We start from the raw sequence: 18,030 nt of genomic DNA, 5'->3' as shown, positions 1-18,030 counted from the left end.
TGTGAAAAGAAGGGAAGTAAAAAGCAAAGGAGAAAAGGAAAGATATAAGCATCTGAATGCAAAGTTCCAAAGAATAGCAAGGAGAGATAAGAAAGTTTTCCTCAGTGATCAACGCAAAGAAATAGAGGAAACAACACAATGGGAAAGACTAGAGATCTCTTCAAGAAAATTAGAGATACCAAGGGAACATTTCATGCAAAGATGGGCTCAATAAAGGACAGAAATGGTATGGACCTAACAGAAGCAGAAGATATTAAGAAGAAAAGAAAACTTCTGTGGCAAGAAAACACAGAAGAACTATACAAAAAGATCTTCACGACGGAGATAATCATGATGGTGTGATCACTCACCTAAAGCCAGACATTCTGGAATATGAAGTCAAGTGGGACTTAGGAAGCGTCACTATGAACAAAGCTAATGGAGGTGATGGAATTCCAGTCGAGCTATCAAATTCTTAAAGATGATGCTGTGAAAGTGCTGCACTCAATATGCCAGCAAATTTGGAAAACTCAGCAGTGGCCACAGGACTGGAAAAGGTCAGTTTTCATTCCAATCCCAAAGAAAGGCAATGCCAAAGAATGCTCAAACTACCACACAATTGCACTCATCTCACATGCTAGTAAAGTAATGCTCAAAATTCTCCAAGGCAGGCTTCAGCAATATGTGAACCGTGAACTTCCTGATGTTCAAGCTGGTTTTAGAAAAGGCAGAGGAACCAGAGATCGAATTGCCAACATCCGCTGGATCATGGAAAAAGCAAGAGAGTTCCAGAAAAACATCTATTTCTGCTTTATTGACTATGCCAAAGCCTTTGACTGTGTGGATCACAATAAACTGTGGAAAATTCTGAAAGAGATGGGAATACCAGACTCCCTAACCTGCCTCTTGAGAAACCTGTATGCAGGTCAGGAAGCAACAGTTAGAACTGGACATGGTACAACAGACTGGTTCCAAATAGAGAAAGGAGTACGTCAAGGCTGTATATCGTCATGCTGTTAATTTAACTTATATGCAGAGTACATCATGTGAAATGCTGGGCTGGAGGAAGCACAAGCTGGAATCAACATTGCTGGGAGAAATATCAATAACCTCAGATATGCAGACGACACCACCCTTATGGCATAAAGTGAAGAGGAACTAAAAAGCCTCTTGAAGAAAGTGAAAGAGGAGAGTGAAAAAGTTGGCTTAAAGTTCAACATTCAGAAAACAAAGATCATGGCATCTGGTCCCATCACTTCATGGCAAATAGATGGAGAAACAGTGGAAACAGTGGCTAACTTTATTTTTCTGGGCTCCAAAATCACTGCAGATGGTGATTGCAGCCATGAAATTAGAAGACGTTTACTCCTTAGAAGGAAAGGTATGACCAACCTACACAGCATATTAAAAAGCAGAGACATTACTTTGTCAACAAAGGTCCATCTCCTCAAGACTATGGTTTTTCCAGTGGTCATCTATGGATGTGAGAGTTGGACTATACAGAAAGCTGAGCGCCGAAAAATTGATGCTTTTGAACTCTGGTGTTGGAGAAGACACCTGAGAGTCTCTTGGACTGCAAAGAGATCCAACCAGTCCATCCTAAAGATCAGTCCTGGGTGTTCATTAGAAGGACTGATGTTGAAGCTGAAACTCCAATACTTTGGCCACCTGATGCAAAGAGCTGACTCATTTGAAGAGACTCTGATGCTGGGAAAGATTGAGGGCAGGAGGAGAAGGGGACGACAGAGGATGAGATGGTTGGATGGCATCACCAACTCAGTGGACATGTGTTTGGATGGACTCTGGGAGTTGGTGATGGACAGGGAGGCGTGGCGTGCTGCAGTTCATGGGATCGCAGAGAGTCGGACATGACTGAGCGACTGAACTGAGACTGATACATATATCCACTCTTTTCTAGATTCTTTTCCCTTTTCAGTCCTTATGGAGCATTGAGTAGATTTCCCTTGCTATACAGCAAGTTCTTATAGTTATCTATTTTAAATATCATAGTGTGTATACGTCAAGATCCCCATGCCCTTTCTCTGAAAGTGAATTATAAGCTGCGATAATGGAAGAAAATATCTCCAGCTAAATCTCTCTTTGTTAGAAATTATGCTGGACTAGTTTCTATATTTCTACTAGATAAGAGAAAGCCAAAATAAATAAATAAATAAACTTACCCTTCTGAGTTCCATATGAGCTAAAGAATGTTATACTAGGAAGTCACTGATAATTCTAGTTTCTCTGCTATTGAACATAATAAAAAGGGTCAATATACCTTCCCCTTAGAACAATTGTCCAGTCATGGCCACAGAGCTCGGCTGTGAACTGTGGACAAACGCTTCTGTCTCCTCACCCATGATCCCATGACACATGCCAGCTTCAGACAAAAGACTAGCACCTTTAGCAGAGGGTAGAAAGAAATATAAATAATAGCTGAATATTACTTGATGTTGTCTTGGATAGGATAGAAAATAAAAGGATAGTAAAAACTTTTTGCCTGAAAACTCCTGATCCCTTCAGAAATACCTGAGGAGAGGTCATATCATTTTCATTTGTCTGATCCACAAAACTCATCAAAATAATTCATTCTAAGTCCGTTCATCCCGAAAACTTCAGCAAAATGACAGCTGATGGGTTATAAAATGGTAAAGGAAATATAATGTCACAAAGGTAAAGAGAATGGAAGATTGACAAGAAGAAAGGGAATTTGAAATTTTGACAAGAAGAGAAGATTTGGAAAATGGGAAAATCAATAAGTGGGTGGCCACTGAACTAGAAAATATAAGAAACACAGGCCTGAGGAAGTGCCTGCAGGGGAGCAACCAAACATGAGCCACACATCCTTGGAAATTTCAGAGAGGATACTAGATAAAGGTGGGAGTGGATATGATCCCAAAAATCAGAGGACTGATTTCAAATGTGTATAAAGATTAGTTAAACCTTTATAGGCATTGTCCACCAGCCCAACAAAAATGGCTTTTGACTGCCGACAGTCAGAACAGGCACTTTGAGGATAGCTTGTTGTTGTCATTTAGTCCCTAAGTCATATAAGAGGCCACACTAAAAACTAGGGATATTAAGTAAAAGAAGAATCTATGTACTGAAGAGTGAGACTCCCACTCCCACCTGGCTGGTAGCCAAGTTGCACCATGTCTAGAGAGCAGATTGGAGAACCCCTGCCTACATTAACTGACAGGTTATGGGCAGTTCTGAGCCAGCTCTGAACCATCTAGTCCCTGTGCTGTGAAGAACACGACCAGGTCATACAAATGGACACAGAACTTCCTGTTAGTTTGTTGTTGTTATCCCTGTTTCTTAAGTATGAATAGCTAACCAAGGACCACCAGATGTATGAAGACCTATAACATAAGAACAGAGAGAAATAAAAAACTGTACACTTGAAGGAGACAGAGACAAGAAGACAAATGAAGAAAATGTAGATGGAAAAAAAACACTGCGTTCTTAAAATAAGAGCAAGATGTTTCTTAAAAAGATACCTTCAAAGAACAACCAACAATACCTTGAAATTTAAAATATGATAGCAGTGTTCTTGACTGGAGAAGCCCAGGGAATGCGGAGCCTGGTGGGATGCCGTCTTTGGGGTAGCACAGAATCAGACACAACTGAAGCGACTTAGCAGCAGCAAAAGTTAGAAATGCATTCAAAGGTTTGGAAGATAAAGAAATCTCCCCTGAAAGTAACAAGAAGACAAAGAGATAGAAAATTGGAGCAAAAAGATGAGAAAACTATAGGTTAACTCAGAGTGTAACAATATTCAGGAATGAATGGAAGTTTTATAAAGAGAAGTGGAGGACTGAAAGTTCCAGACAGAGCATGTGTGCTCAGTCATGTAGCAAGAATACTGGAGTTGGTTGCCATTCCTCAGTTGGTAAAGAATCTGCCTGCAGTGCAGGAGACCCGGGTTGGACCCCTGGGTCAGGAAGATCCCCTGGAGAAGGAAATAGGGATCCACTCTTGTGTTTTTGCCTGGAAAATCCCATGGACAGAGGAGCCTGGTGGGCAGCAGACCGTGGGGTCGCAGAGTCAGACATGACCAAGCACACATACATGCTGTAGGGAAATGAAAATGGGGGGAGGGATATTATCCAAGAAACAATACAAATAATTTTTATAAATGTCCAGATTGAAGACACCTAGAACAATAAAGGAAAAACACTTATACCAAGGTAATTATCATGAATTCAAACTTTGGAGTTTAAAGGAAAATCCCAGTAGCTCCAGAGAGAAGAAACTGGACACAGGGTTTAAAATGCTGCAGGATTCTCGAGAAAAACATTGAAAATGATGTTTTCAACATCCCTAGAGTGAAAACCTCAAACCAGGATTTTATACCAGGTAAACGGTCAACCAGGTATGGAAGGAGAATAGGAATATTTTCAGGTGTTCAAGGTCTTAAAATTGTTACATCCCTTACACACTTTCTCAGAAACCTATTAGATAATGTTTTCCACAAAAAAAGAGTAAGAATGAAAAGGAAAGTGGAAGATACGATACCCAGGAAGTAAGTAACTGAATAGAAGAAAGAAGCAAAATAAGTTCCCATGGAGAACAGTGAGTGAAAATTTCAAGGAAGCAGCCATGCAGCAGGCAGGGAGAGTTCCTAGTTCAGATTGCAGATGGAATCAGTGGTGACAGGGGAAGCAGCTCAAAGACAAAAATGAAACCGTCTGATGTGTACGAGTATATTCAGAAGACATTGCCCTACTGATAGAGAATCTGGTGATGATTAGTGGGAAATGAAAATGAATCAAATATAAAATGAGGGGAATTTCCCTGTTGGCCCAGTGGTGAAGAATCCACCTTCTAATGCAGGGGATACAGATTCAGTCCCTGGTCAGGGAAGATCCCACATGCAGCAAGGCAACTAAGCCTGTGGGCCACAACTACTGAACCCACACACTGCAACTAAGACCTGATGCAGCCAAAAGTAAACCAATGAATATTTTTTAATATACATAAAACGAGGCAATTATTTAATCTAGGAAAAATTAAAAGTGATATAAAAAAGGAAAAATAGCATGGTTCAGCTGAAATATAAAAATATTTACATAGTCACACATGGAATAGTAACTATGACTTTACAGTAGGAAGGCAATATGTTTACTATATAACACTAAAGTATCAAAAACTAAAAGGATAAACATTTACTTAGAAATATGGAAGCAAAGAGCAGAAAACCAAAACGAGTTGGGAGTGGCCACCTCTGAGGAGCAATAACATGAGCAATGTTGAAGGGGTGGAGGACAACACTTTTTCAAAATAATTTTACTTTTTGCAACTTTGTACTCATTAATTTGGTAAAAGTTAAAATAAAAATCAACCTGAAGACTAGTCTATCTCTTGGTGACCTACAATTAAACAAAAACTATAATTGTACAGAATACCTTATAATTAAACAGAAATAACTGGGGAAAAAATTGTCCCTAGAAAGGAGTAATCCCAAATTTTTCCAGGTCCTAAGAAATTTCATCAATTTCTAACGTAATTTCACAATAAGAGAACAGACTCTGTATGATTTTAGGCCATGAAATTTTTGCACCTTGTTTTATGTCCCTGGCTATGTTCCAGTGTCTTCCAGTTTACAGTCTATGGAAATTTGAATAAAATTTGTATCCTACTATTGTGTGAAAACTGTATAAATTTAATTATGTTGAATTGGTTCACAGGGCTTTTCAGGTCTACTATATCCTTCTACTTTTCTGTATATTCATTCTATTAATTTTTGAGAGTTTGATATTGAAACTCCAACAAAAATCTCAATTTATCTACTTAAAAAATAATTGTAATATATTGTAACCTCATTCTGTATTTTCCAAGTCTCCTATAAATGTGTTATCATAGTTTGATAATTTTAAAAAATTAAAACTAAAAAAAGAATCTTCATCAGACTCAAATCCACAAAAGCACTGTCCCAAATCTCTGTTTCATAAATTGACATGTTAAATGGAAATCAGACAGCCAAGAGCATAGAAGAGGCATGAAGGACAGAATCTGCACCTACAGTTCTTTTTGCAGTTCTTATGACAGTTCTCTGTGCCTTTAGGAAGCATTATTCCTAGAAAGGAAATCCAAGCTTATTTCCTGCAGCTGAAAATTGCACCTAAAAAATTATCGGAACCTGCAATACTTACCGGCCCATGAGGAAGTGAGGTAGTGATTGTAAGAAACACCCTAGGCCCATAACCACACATCCAACACCAATCATTATTGGTCTATGCAGTTTTGTTCCAAAATAGCTCACGAATATAATCAACAAAAGATTTCCTAGAAAAAAATTGACATGAGAAATGAATATTTCAATAATTATGAACAAAGCCTGAATTAACAGCCTCACCCAATCATTAACTATCTAGCATTCATTGTATAATAAATATATCAAATACCGGAATTGGTGCTAGAGGTGCATGAAGTAATAAGTGATTAAAACACAACTCCTGCCATGAAGGAGGGCTCTGTTTCACAATGTGTTTCAACAGAAGTTCTTGACCTGCAATCTATAAACCCTGAAATAGTCCATGAATAGAAATCAGATGTTCCATGAACTTGAGTGAGAAAAATAAAATTACATCTTTATTTTCACTAACTTAACTAAATATTAGTATTTCCTTTGACAATGAAAGCAGACACAAACTACAGTAGTATTGGCAGCATGTACAATTTTGTCACCAATTATCACCAACAGAAGTTACAGGTACTTGCATATGACATTACAGTTGATACAGATGCCTCAAAATATTATTGACACCAGTGATTACTTCAAAACTAGAGTAGATATTGTTATCTAATGTGCTGGTAAAAAGTACAAAGGATAATTTAAAATTTTGATAATTTTGATAATATTTTGATAATATATTTTATTTCAATATAATTGGCTTCCTTTGTACTCTTATATTTTTAATTTATGCAATTAAAATGTTATTCTGAGAACATTTGGCATCAGATTGCCAAAGAGGTCCTTGACACAGAAATATTAACAACCCCGGCCAATCTCTTAGTGATTCTCTGTTACCTAGAGGATAAAAGATAAGTTTTGTAGTGAGCATACAAAGCTCTCCAGTAGCTTATTTCTCACTCCTGCCCGTTTCTCCAGACTTATAATCTAGTAATTCCCACCTGCAGCTTGGCCAGTTGATAATATCGGCCTTAACATTGCTCCACACATGAGCTACCATACTGTTTCATCCTTATGCTGCTTCTTCTAAGCGAATTCTCTTCAAACTTATCAACCCTGTTTCTTCATCTGGAAAACTTTTCCTTCAAGAGCCTACCTTCCTTAAGGGAGGTTGTGTCTCTTCTCTATGTTCCTATAGGAATTGTCATATACCTGCGTCACCAAACTTACTGCATTCAATTAAATTATTTTGCATCTATGCCCTTCATTAGACCGTGAGCTGGGTTTACACAGGGCCTGTGGAAGGAGTGACTTCTGGCTCCATGGCCAGGATCTGTCACACGTGTGGCGCTACATGAGGTCTGAGAGGACGGAAGACTAGGAGACAAGATCAAGCATCACTGGCTTCAGTTTTGCCTTCTCTGATCCTAATTTTTCTGTCAGATACTGATTAAAAGTATTAAAGGCAACTTTCCTCTTAAAGGAAGTAAAATCCACTATAAAACAAAATGAGTAGCATTTGTATTTTCATGCCAATTTGTTCACAGGAGAAATCTTTCTCTTCCTCATTCTTTCTCTCTGTCCTCACATCTTCCCAATCAGCCACAAATATCAGAGCCCAAGAATAGACTTTATTCTTCCCTACAGGCTGTTTCTAAAATAAAGTCAGTGAGACATAAAAACAGTTTCTTCTTCCATCTGCAATTAGAAAAGAGAATTGTCAACCTCTCAGAAACAACAGGAGAAGAAAAATATTTGCTTTAAAAAAAATGAGTTCCCTTTTTCCCCTTGATATCTTCTAAACATGAAGATAAAGCCCTAAAAGTCATTAAATGATAGATTAAATATTAGTACTCTAAACACTCTGCTGCTCATGCTAGCTGACCAAAAGACTATTAGATTTTTAAAAATCTAACCATTAGAATAAAAAGTCCTGTGATTGGATATATGGTAATGTTTAAGTGTTATTTGGGAATAATATTTAAATGAATTCTTTCTAAACATATTCCAAAGTGAGCCAGGTTATTTAAGCCATTTTAGAAAAAGTATTCAGTCAGAGTGAATGACATAAAGCAGAAAATAAGGAAAGTAGAATTCAGACTAGATAGATAATACATACAAAGAAGCAATGCAAAAACAATTCATTACCAATCTCAAAACTTCCATTAATAAATCCAACTAGAGATGTTGGGATGTTGAATTGTCTTTCTATTTGTGTGATCATGGAATTCATATAAGATCCAGATAGTGTTTTGGATACAAATGCACATGTTATTGCCAACAGAAACATCTAGGAAGGAAAAAAGTACAAGAAAACATGAAAAACTTATTTTTAAATTGTATATTTGCCACTTGTTGATGAAATATCTTCTACCAAAATACTGATTGTTTCCAGTTCAAGTAACTCTTATGTTTGGAAGAACCTTTTAAAGTGAACTCTTCTTGTTTTCTATGCTATGTTCTCACCTTAAAAATTCAAAGTTGAACTAATTGATTAGTGATATTTAATTTTGTAGGTCATTGGTAGCCTCATTATTTTATGGAAATGTCTTATACATACATAGAAACAAGTTATCATTCTAAATAAGACATAGCAAATGATTTAAATAGATTTTCAGCACTATAAAGCTATCATAGAATAAAAGAATACATGCATGTTAATTTTTAAAAAAGAATGTAGCATTACACAAAGGCATCATATCTGTAGCAAATTTGCTTAAGTTCTCTTTTATGCAAAGCTATATGCAATGTATACAGCATTATTTTGCTATTTACTGCCAGTTAATTTATTTAAAATAATATTTTAATTATAAACAATAACAGAAATATTTCTAAACTCAACAGATACTTTTTAAGATAAACAAATATGAATACAATATTCCACATATTGAATCATGTTTCCTATGTATTGGTATAACTTTAGACAGCTGTCAGGCTGACACAATCCATAACAAAAATCAAGGACAAATTAACAGATAGAATCATTGTGATCAGCAGGAACGAGAATGGTTAAAATAGGAAAGGCTAACATTTTGATAGTTTTATTAAATCAGAAGGAAAAAGATTTAGATCTTAGAAAGGCATTTGAAAAAGGAGCATTGTATACTGGGTAATCATAAGTTAGGTAGATTAATTACTGCTTCAAAATCAACAAATTATGGATAAATAGATTTATATCAACCTGAATGGTGGTCTCCAATCTAATACCATGGGCTTTTTCCTTGACCTCCTTAAAAATATTTCCTGATGACATTTCCATCCTGAAAGACCATTCAATTCACTCTCCAGCTAGTACACTCATACACTGAAATCCTTACCCCTCCAATTTCTCAATCTTGAACCAACCCCATAATTTATACACTCCCTTCAAGAGAGGGCTCCAACTCAGCCATGTGCTCCTCTTGATCAGAAAATGATCTCAACATCTTCACCTTCAAATTTACCTCTCCCTGCCCCTCGAAGTTTCCTCCCTCTTTTAAAAGGATGGATCACTCCCCCTATATCAGAGAATTTCTCCATCCATGTTCTGGAACCCATTCTTTCCATTACTGAAGTCCTAATTCATCAATTACTAACCCCCTCCTCTAATTTCAACCTCATGCTCTTTACTACCTCCCTGTCTACTAACTTATAAATATATGCAAGATATTTCTGTCCGAAAAATCTTCCTTCTGCCCTGGTGGTTGCTCCAGCTACTATCAAGCTGTTTGGAAGAACAGTCTAGATTCATTGCCTACACTAACCTTCCACTCACCCTTCAGTCTACTACAGTCTAGCCCCGACTGAAGCCACTCTGTAAAAGGTCATTAACAACTTCCTGATTGCCACATCCAATAGATACTTCTTGGTCCTCAGCTAACTTGATGTCTCAGAGTCATTTAGCATCATCAATCTCTCTTTTCTTCCTGAAATTTCCTCTCCCAATGCATATTTATGTCTCTGCCTACCTGCTAGACTCTGTATGCAGTCATCTTTTCTCTGGCCAACTTCCTCAGGCATTTGTCTCATACCCTCTAGTTTTCGCCTGATATCTTCTTTCTAGTAAATCTCATATTCCTATAGCTTTAACTACCACCCAGATGCTGAAATCTCTCAAATGGATACAGTTCAGCTTAGACAATTGCAATCATTTTTTTTGTCTCTTCTACTCTCTCACTTCCAATCTCCCTTCTACCTGCCACCACCACTAACTTGGCGCATGATAACTATTCATCAAATTAATGAATAAAATTCATAATTAGTATGTGATTCCACTTCCTGAAGCTTTTCAGTGGCTTCCCATTAACAAAAACCCTTACTTTTTACATGACAAACAAAGCCTCATCTATATCTCATTATCTTCTCCTGCCCCTTGTCCCCAAGCATAATATTCTATTTATAGTTCTTTTAATTCACCATGCTACTTTAAATCTCAGTGACTTTTACAGGTGGTCCTCCACTTGTAGTGTTTTATTCACTTTGTGCATCTGATAAATGTATGCTCAATATTTAAAATTCACTATACCATTATTTCTATTGTGGAGTCTTCCTTGTCTTTCTACTTCCCAGGTATCCTCCTTATCTTCCCACTTTGCTGTGTTCCTGCCTGTATTACAGCCCTCAGCACAGTGCACTTTATTTTTTTTAAGGGACATTATTTTTTTATTGGCCATGCCACATGGCACATGGGATCTTAGCCCCTGCAATGGAAGCCAGAGTCCTAACCACTCAACTTCCAGGGAATTTCCCACAGTACACTTTATTTATGTGTTTGGATGCCTATAACCTCCTACTTCACTATCCTGCGAGCATCTCAATGAGAGGAGCCATATATTATTTACCTTTAAATCTTCAGTCTCACAAACAATAGTTGCTCAGTGCAATTTATTGAATAAATGACAGAATCGGTATTCAAAAACATCTTGAAAAAGTAGTCAGATCTGAAAGTAAGCTGTCTATAGATGAAATTCAATAGGATTAACTATATCTAAGCCAAAAGTTACCTGCACAAATTAATTTGGGGAAATCTGAATATAAATATATGTGGGAAAGACTTGGGAAATTTAAATATCAAGCTCAATATAAGTCAAAATGAATATTGTCATATGACTGACTAGAGAGCATAGTTATATCTCTAGCTATTTATCCTTTTATATTAAATCCTATTTATAAAAACCATGTCTGGCATCTTCCTGTAAATCTTTGCAGAGTACACTGTAAATAACTTTCACATGATTTTATAATTCAGATTTTGTATTTAAAAACAAGCAAAGCCAACCAAGCACAGTACAAATCATGTTTGAAAGAATAATTTCTTTTATTTAACATTTTAAGAAAGGAAACTAGATAAATCATGATCCCACTTTTCTTTTCCTGAAACATCTAGGTAGGCTGTCTAACTAGTGGCTATTCCTACTCGTGTCTAGTACAAAATAACCTTGATATTTATAAAGCTAGTCCTATCAGCTTTTTAATAATGCCCCAGCCTTTGAAGCAAACTTGTTGAAGAGAGTCCTTTATTACTTTCTAAAAATGCTTGCTTAATGAGCATATTTCTAAGGTCAGAGAATCAGAGAAACCCAGATGATTTATTAAGCAACTGTCTTTTACCTGATAAACTTGTGCTTGCAATATTTGGCTGTCATATTCAGATAATATCTAATCCTGCCAAACTCCAACGTTACAAAAAATTAAAAGCAAATTGTTAATATATAATTTTTTACTTTTATCCACAAATGCTATTAATAATAACTAGTATTTATTGACTGTTTACAATATTCCAGTCATTGTTTGGAGCATGTAAAAAGAAAAAAAATTCTATGAGATAAGAGTAAATTATCATTATCTCTTTCAGAGGAGAAAACTGGACCACAAAGAGGTTAAGCAACCTATCCAAGGGCACATAGCAAACCAGCAGTTGAACTCAGCACAAATCTAGGAAGCCTGGTCCTCAGTCTTTATTTTTAAACCCTCAGTTTTAGGAGATGGACATCAGAATTAAGGAATAATTTAAAGGGATTTTCTTAATACATAATTAATGTAGCATTTCAGGCAAAAGTAGCTTTCTAACTCTACATCATGATTCTCAACTTTCCTGTACATGTGTAGATTTTTCCTACACACATATAAAGAGAAAACAAACTTTCGATAGGAAGAAAATTGGTGGCAGTGTAATAGTTTGATAACCACTTGTAGGCAGTAGCTGTAGAATCAGGACAAGTATCCAGATCTTCTGGTTTAAAATAAATTCAAATTTTGCTTGAAAGCAAAATGGTTTTATGGCTATGCAAAAAGAATTTCTCTGAAGTAGTTAAGAATACCCAAAGCTAGCAAAATGGGCATTTTTCTTACAGAGGATGACTGGTATGCTGCCAAAGCTTGAAGCAAACATTTGTTTTAGTGGGTCATTGTGAATACAGATTAACAAAGCTTTTCTGTCAAATGTACCATTTTCCAGGAGAGATCTCCATACTCCTCTCACCAGAAGGGTGAACTTTAAATAGGCCTTTGATCCAGGAAAGTAAATGGTACTGTATTATGTGTGCTTGAAAATGTTTAAGATCCTGTCTCCCATTTAAATCCTTTAAAGCTATTCTGATTAAATTTCCTAGAATCAATAATCCTATTTAGACACACTCTCAGTTACAAACCAATTTCATTAAAGCAAGAAATTATCAATATATCAGGTAGTATGATGTTATTATCAGATCACTGCATGAAGATATAAACAACTTTACAAGATCTAGGTTTAAAAAGAAAATACAGTACATATACATATATCCACACAAAGCAAGTCCATACCTTCAACTTGGAAAGACATCTTATTCTATGAGTTTCGATTCTTTCCTCAGTTTCTCCCATGTTGTTCTTCTGAATAGTCCAAGATATTTATGTTCTAAATCTTGATATTTCTTAATTCTAGTCTTTTAAGAAGACAAAAATCTATTAAATTACTGACAAAGTCATAAAGGGTCGTTCTTCTGAAGAAAACACTGAATCTGAATAACAGAATCAAGAATCCATTGTGTAACAAAAATACCTAGGAAGCTTCTGATTCAGATCCAGAAAGTAATGACGTTAGAGAAGATTTAGCTGTTAGTTTTCCATTGAAAAAGTTACATCAAATCACTTTAGTTACTCTTTAGTGAGATTAAAGATTAGAATAATTTGTTATGGTCTCCTTGCAAAATAATAACCACGTGGTTAAAACAAAACTTTTCACTTCTTCAGCCAAAATAAATAAAACCAAAATGAGCTCCCTGGACTTACATGAAAATGCTGCTTTTAGGAACACATGGACTTTGATTTGTGTTTGTGCTAAGTATCTGGTTTATCAAGCCTACAAAGGCTCAGAAATCTCATTTGGCCAGGTTCCCTCTTCAAGTTCTTTGGATTCCAAGATTTCCCTAAAGTCTCAAGAAGGGAAATGCTTTCTGGGGCACTGCTGATTCACAGAAACCTGGGGAGACATGGAATTTTAATCATGGAAATAGCCTAAGTAAAAACAACAAATAATTCTTTGATCTGGAAAGGAATCCTACAGCTGCCAGTTAAGAAGTGAGGTCTAGGAGAAGACCAAACAAAGGTAGCGATCTATATTTATACATATATAATAAATACAGTTATATGCATGTCTAAGTATATATATGTAATATATAGATACACGCTTTTATATGTAGAATAAAAAGATGGCCATGTCTTTTAAATTCTACTAATGCGTTGTCAAAGATTTTGCCTATTTCCTTTCTTGAAACCAGGGCAATATTTTCTACCAAAACCAAACTATTTCACTCTGACAATATTTATTCTAGTAAATTTACTTCAAGTTGTCAGATGCTATCATAACAGTATCCCCAGGATTAATTGATTAAGATCCTCTGAAACATATCCATTTAACAATATCCAGACTGGCCCTTATTTTTAAAAACCTGAATCTAATTCCCTACACACATTAAGGCAATAGCCACTGAAAAATTATATATGAATTTAATTCTTTTTAGTCCTTCTTTTATGAACACAACAAATATGTATCAAAAGTCTACTCTATGCCAGTCATTGTGCTAAGCATAGGATTCCAGCTGTAAACAGGACAGATAAGTTGCCCTAAAGACAATAAATATATATCACTAGAGAAGAATAAGGTTCTGTGGAAGGTACTTGGACGCAGATCCCAAGGAACTTATATATTTATCGGGAAAGGTAAAGCTCTTCAATAAAACATATTGGAATAGAACTGGACAGTGTGTGATCAAATACAAATGGTTTGGTATGTAAGTGGTGAACAAATTCAAAGGTCATAAGTGAAAACTCTTAGAGATCACCCTTAGCAATTCTGAATGACAATACAAATGAACTCACACTAAAATCCCTCCCATAAAATTCCAAATCACCTTAAGTACAGTGCAAGTACATGACATTAGTTTTAGATAAACCCATAGACAGGGATGATTTATCAGAAGACTGGGAACTCCTCTTCTTTGGTCTTCATCTATGGGGATGCAATGCAGGAGATGCAAGAGACTCAGGTTCTATCCTGGACTGGGAAGATCCCCCGGAGAAGGAAATGGCAACCCAGTCACTCCAGTATCCTTGCCTGGAGAATCCCATGGACGGAGGAGACTGGCGGGCTACAGTCCAAGGGGTCGCAAAGAGTCAGACTGAGTGACTGAGCATACACAGTCTTTATCTGGTTTTATCATAAACTTCTTACCTCATTTTTTCCTCATTTTTTCCTTCTCATACATTTTAAATCCCTCTATCCTATGCTTTTTTCCCTTTTTTCCCCATTCTTGCTTGCTTATATTTCAATGTATGAGAGTTCAATATAACCACCCAAACAAACAATAAGAGGGAGAGAACTTATTCCTCTTGGCATCAAAGTTGTACTCATGCATCTTGGTGGCTAAAATCATGACTATTCTAAATGCCCATTTTCCCCATATTGCTACAGAAGCATAGAAGTTGGAGTTGGTAAGAGAAAATCACTACCCTGGGGAATTCTGTGTTTCCTTATATGTACTATGATACTGTGCAGGTTTTATCAGCATGCCTCAAGGATTTGTTACAAAATGTGTTTCCAGCCTTGAAAGAAGTTTTTAAACAATTGTCTTAACTGGGACAAAATACACTGTTTAAAGCTAAGGATTTGGAAAGAATTAAACGTGATTCAATTAGCACTAGTGTTAACCCTCAGTCGTGTCCGACTCTCTGAGATCTCATGGGCTATAGCCCACCAGGCTCCTCTGTCCGTGGAATTCTCCAGGCAAGAATACTGGAGTGGGTAGCCGTTCCCTTCTTCAGGGGATCTTCCCAACCCAAGGATCAAACCCATGTCTCCTGCATTGCCAGGCAGATTCTTTACCATCTTAGCCACCAGAGAAGCCCTCAATTAGCACTAAACTTTTCCAAATTTGCCAACTTATACAAAAGTGAAAACATTTTAGCTTTTCAGACGCTTTGGAAAAATTTTAGTGGAAATAAATAAATAAATACATTCTATTCTTCTAACTTAACAAAATTAATTAATGTCACCGTCACTGCTGAGCACTTTGGCCCTAAATCAGAGACTACACATGTTTTTTCCTTCATATCCTCAAGACCAGACTAGGGCCAGCCTTATGAAGAGTTCCCTTTTGTCATCACAGCTCTGTTTACATGGTGATTTCTGCTCCTAGGACTGCAGCATCACTGACCCAATCCTCATCAATCATCACTGCTGATGGAAATGCCTTGCTGCAGTTTTATTAAGTAGAGAATCAGTTTATTTCTCTAACTCCTTCTGAGCATTCAAATGGAAGCAGGTAATTCTGCAGCATGAACGTAGTTGAATTTTTTCCATGTCTACTGGTCACAACTCTGCTTTTTGTGTCTTCTTTTTGTTTTCTTTCTAATTGTGGTAAAATCACATTACAGAATTGTTCACTCCAGAACAATTAGCATGTTTTTGGTTAGTGGATTTCTAGAAATTTTTCATCTTATGTGATTGAAAGTCTATACCCATGAAACAGCAACACTCTGGGGTTTTTGACACCCCTTGGTATCCAGCTCATAATGATGCATCTCAGCCACAAAAGAATACAATGTTTTATAAAACAAGTAAATGGTCTTATTGTGTTCTTTTCCCAATGATAAATACACAATACCTTCTATTGTTACAAACCACCTGGGAAAATGCATACATTTAATTTTATATTATTCTACACTATTGAACTAACATAATAAAGGCTTTACTTTATCATGGCAAAACTAATAGTACATACATGAAGAAGATTTAGGAGAACATCCTTTCGCTGGGAAAAAAGACAGGGTCACGCCAGCAAAAATCTTACGAAACTTGTTTATTTCCAGAATCTTCAAATGGCTCCTTGCTCTGCAAAAAGAGAGCAGCCTCTTGGTGGTATCCAGCTGAAATCATATCAGCGAATACCAAGCCAGGCAAGTACACGCCAAACAAGCACAAGGAGAGTCAACAACAGCTCTTTGTATGATGCCTACCAAATTATCTTGCTTCTATTAGTTCCTTTTCATCAGAAATCAAAGAAAAAGACAATGGATTCTGCAAATCAGCCTTACAAATAGAGGCATTATTTTAAGTGCAAACTCAGAGGAGGTATCAGGAATGCATCACTCTACTAACACTAAGGGAAAAACTTAATCAGGCCATAGACTTGCACATATGATTTTACTATGCAAAGCAAAGAATGGAACACTCAGAAATATAAGTAAAAACCATCATCAGTAGTCCAGCAATAGACACACCTACCCCAGTTACTTTGGATACCCAGTTACTTTCCTGTCTAGTGTTAGATAATACGGGCTTCCCAGGTGGTGCTAGTGGTAAAGAAACCACATGCCAAAGCAGGAGACACCGGAGATGCAGATTAAATCCCTGGGTTGGGAAGATCCCTTGGAGGAGGGCATGGCAACCCACTCCAGTATTCTTGCCTGGAGAATCCCAAGGACAGAAGAGCCTGGCAGGCTACAGTCCATGGGGTTGCAAAGAGTCAGACACAACTGAAGTGACTTAGCATGCACACACATTGGATAATAAACCAAGACCTGGAAAAGTAAAGCTAAAATCTGTCTTTTAAGTCTTTAGGAGAGCTGGTTGTGAATATCATCAGTGTTACTTCTCATGCCAAGTAACCCTAGAGAATGATTAGATAATTATGGGAGTAGCCAATGTTTTTTCAAATCAGCAACTTAAACTGTTTCATTTTTCATATTTTTACCCCAATTTCTCTTTCTTTTGCCTTCATAGACATAGTTTTAGATACAAAAACTGTTCTTTTATTTAATTATGGCAAGAAAACACCAAACTCCTCCTTTTTCTCATAAAGATAAGACTTTATCTGTTTATGAAGCTCCTCTAAAAACTGTAAATCCAATAATATGTTTAGATTTTTTTCCAACCCAATTATTTATACATTTGTTTCTTCACATTAATGGAAGCAGCCATATATAATCAGACTTTAATTCTAGTTTAGTTGTGAATTGTTTAAACTCTGAGTTTATTTTCTCTTATCTATGATGCTAGAATATTTATGCCTACCTTGCAAGATTGTTTTGAAGATTGAGTTATAAAATTTATGTAAGTCCCCTAGCAGACTTACTAGAATGAATAATCACTGTGTAAACAGTAGTGATTATTATTCATTCATTCCACAAATATTTATTAAGGCTCTACTACATTCCAAGCACAGTAGTTGGTGCTCAGAGTACAAAGTTGAATACAATAAGTGCTTACTCTCAAGCAGTATCACAAGCTAAAGGGAGAGATAGACAGTTAAATGTTAATAATAGTTGCTTAGTGCTATCATGCAGACAATTTGAGCCAAGTAATAAAAATAAGCGATGCATGAAAACTGTTTCTTTGAAAATTCATTCTGAATATCCTTTGCATACAGCATAGTCATTTTACTTGGGCTTTGAAATGA

At 36.4% G+C, this 18,030-nt stretch overlaps 1 protein-coding gene across 5 annotated transcripts in view; it reads right to left on the bottom strand.

Moving 5' to 3' along the window:
- The window catches only part of SLCO1A2 (solute carrier organic anion transporter family member 1A2), a 113,253-nt gene that overhangs the window by 39,178 nt on the left and 56,045 nt on the right, over window positions 1-18,030 (bottom strand). For 2 of the 5 annotated variants that reach the window (XM_086401852.1, XM_086401853.1), the window contains exons 2-4: window positions 12,896-13,017; window positions 8,264-8,405; window positions 6,135-6,267 (exon numbers count right to left, since the gene is read on the bottom strand). In XM_086401852.1, coding sequence (XP_086257978.1) covers window positions 6,135-6,267; window positions 8,264-8,405; window positions 12,896-12,955 — 335 coding nt within the window. In that variant the 5' untranslated portion in view covers window positions 12,956-13,017. Of the gene's footprint in view, window positions 1-6,134; window positions 6,268-8,263; window positions 8,406-12,895; window positions 13,375-18,030 lie in introns of those variants that run through there. The other 3 variants (XM_086401854.1, XM_086401855.1, XR_015164212.1) reach the window with 2 other exon arrangements.

This window comes from Bos grunniens, chromosome 5, assembly GCF_055505025.1.
Source record: "Bos grunniens cultivar Pamir isolate PY7600 chromosome 5, Bosgru_T2T1.0, whole genome shotgun sequence".
Taxonomy (NCBI): Eukaryota; Metazoa; Chordata; class Mammalia; order Artiodactyla; family Bovidae; genus Bos; species Bos grunniens.
This window is presented reverse-complemented; position numbering and strand designations above follow the sequence as displayed.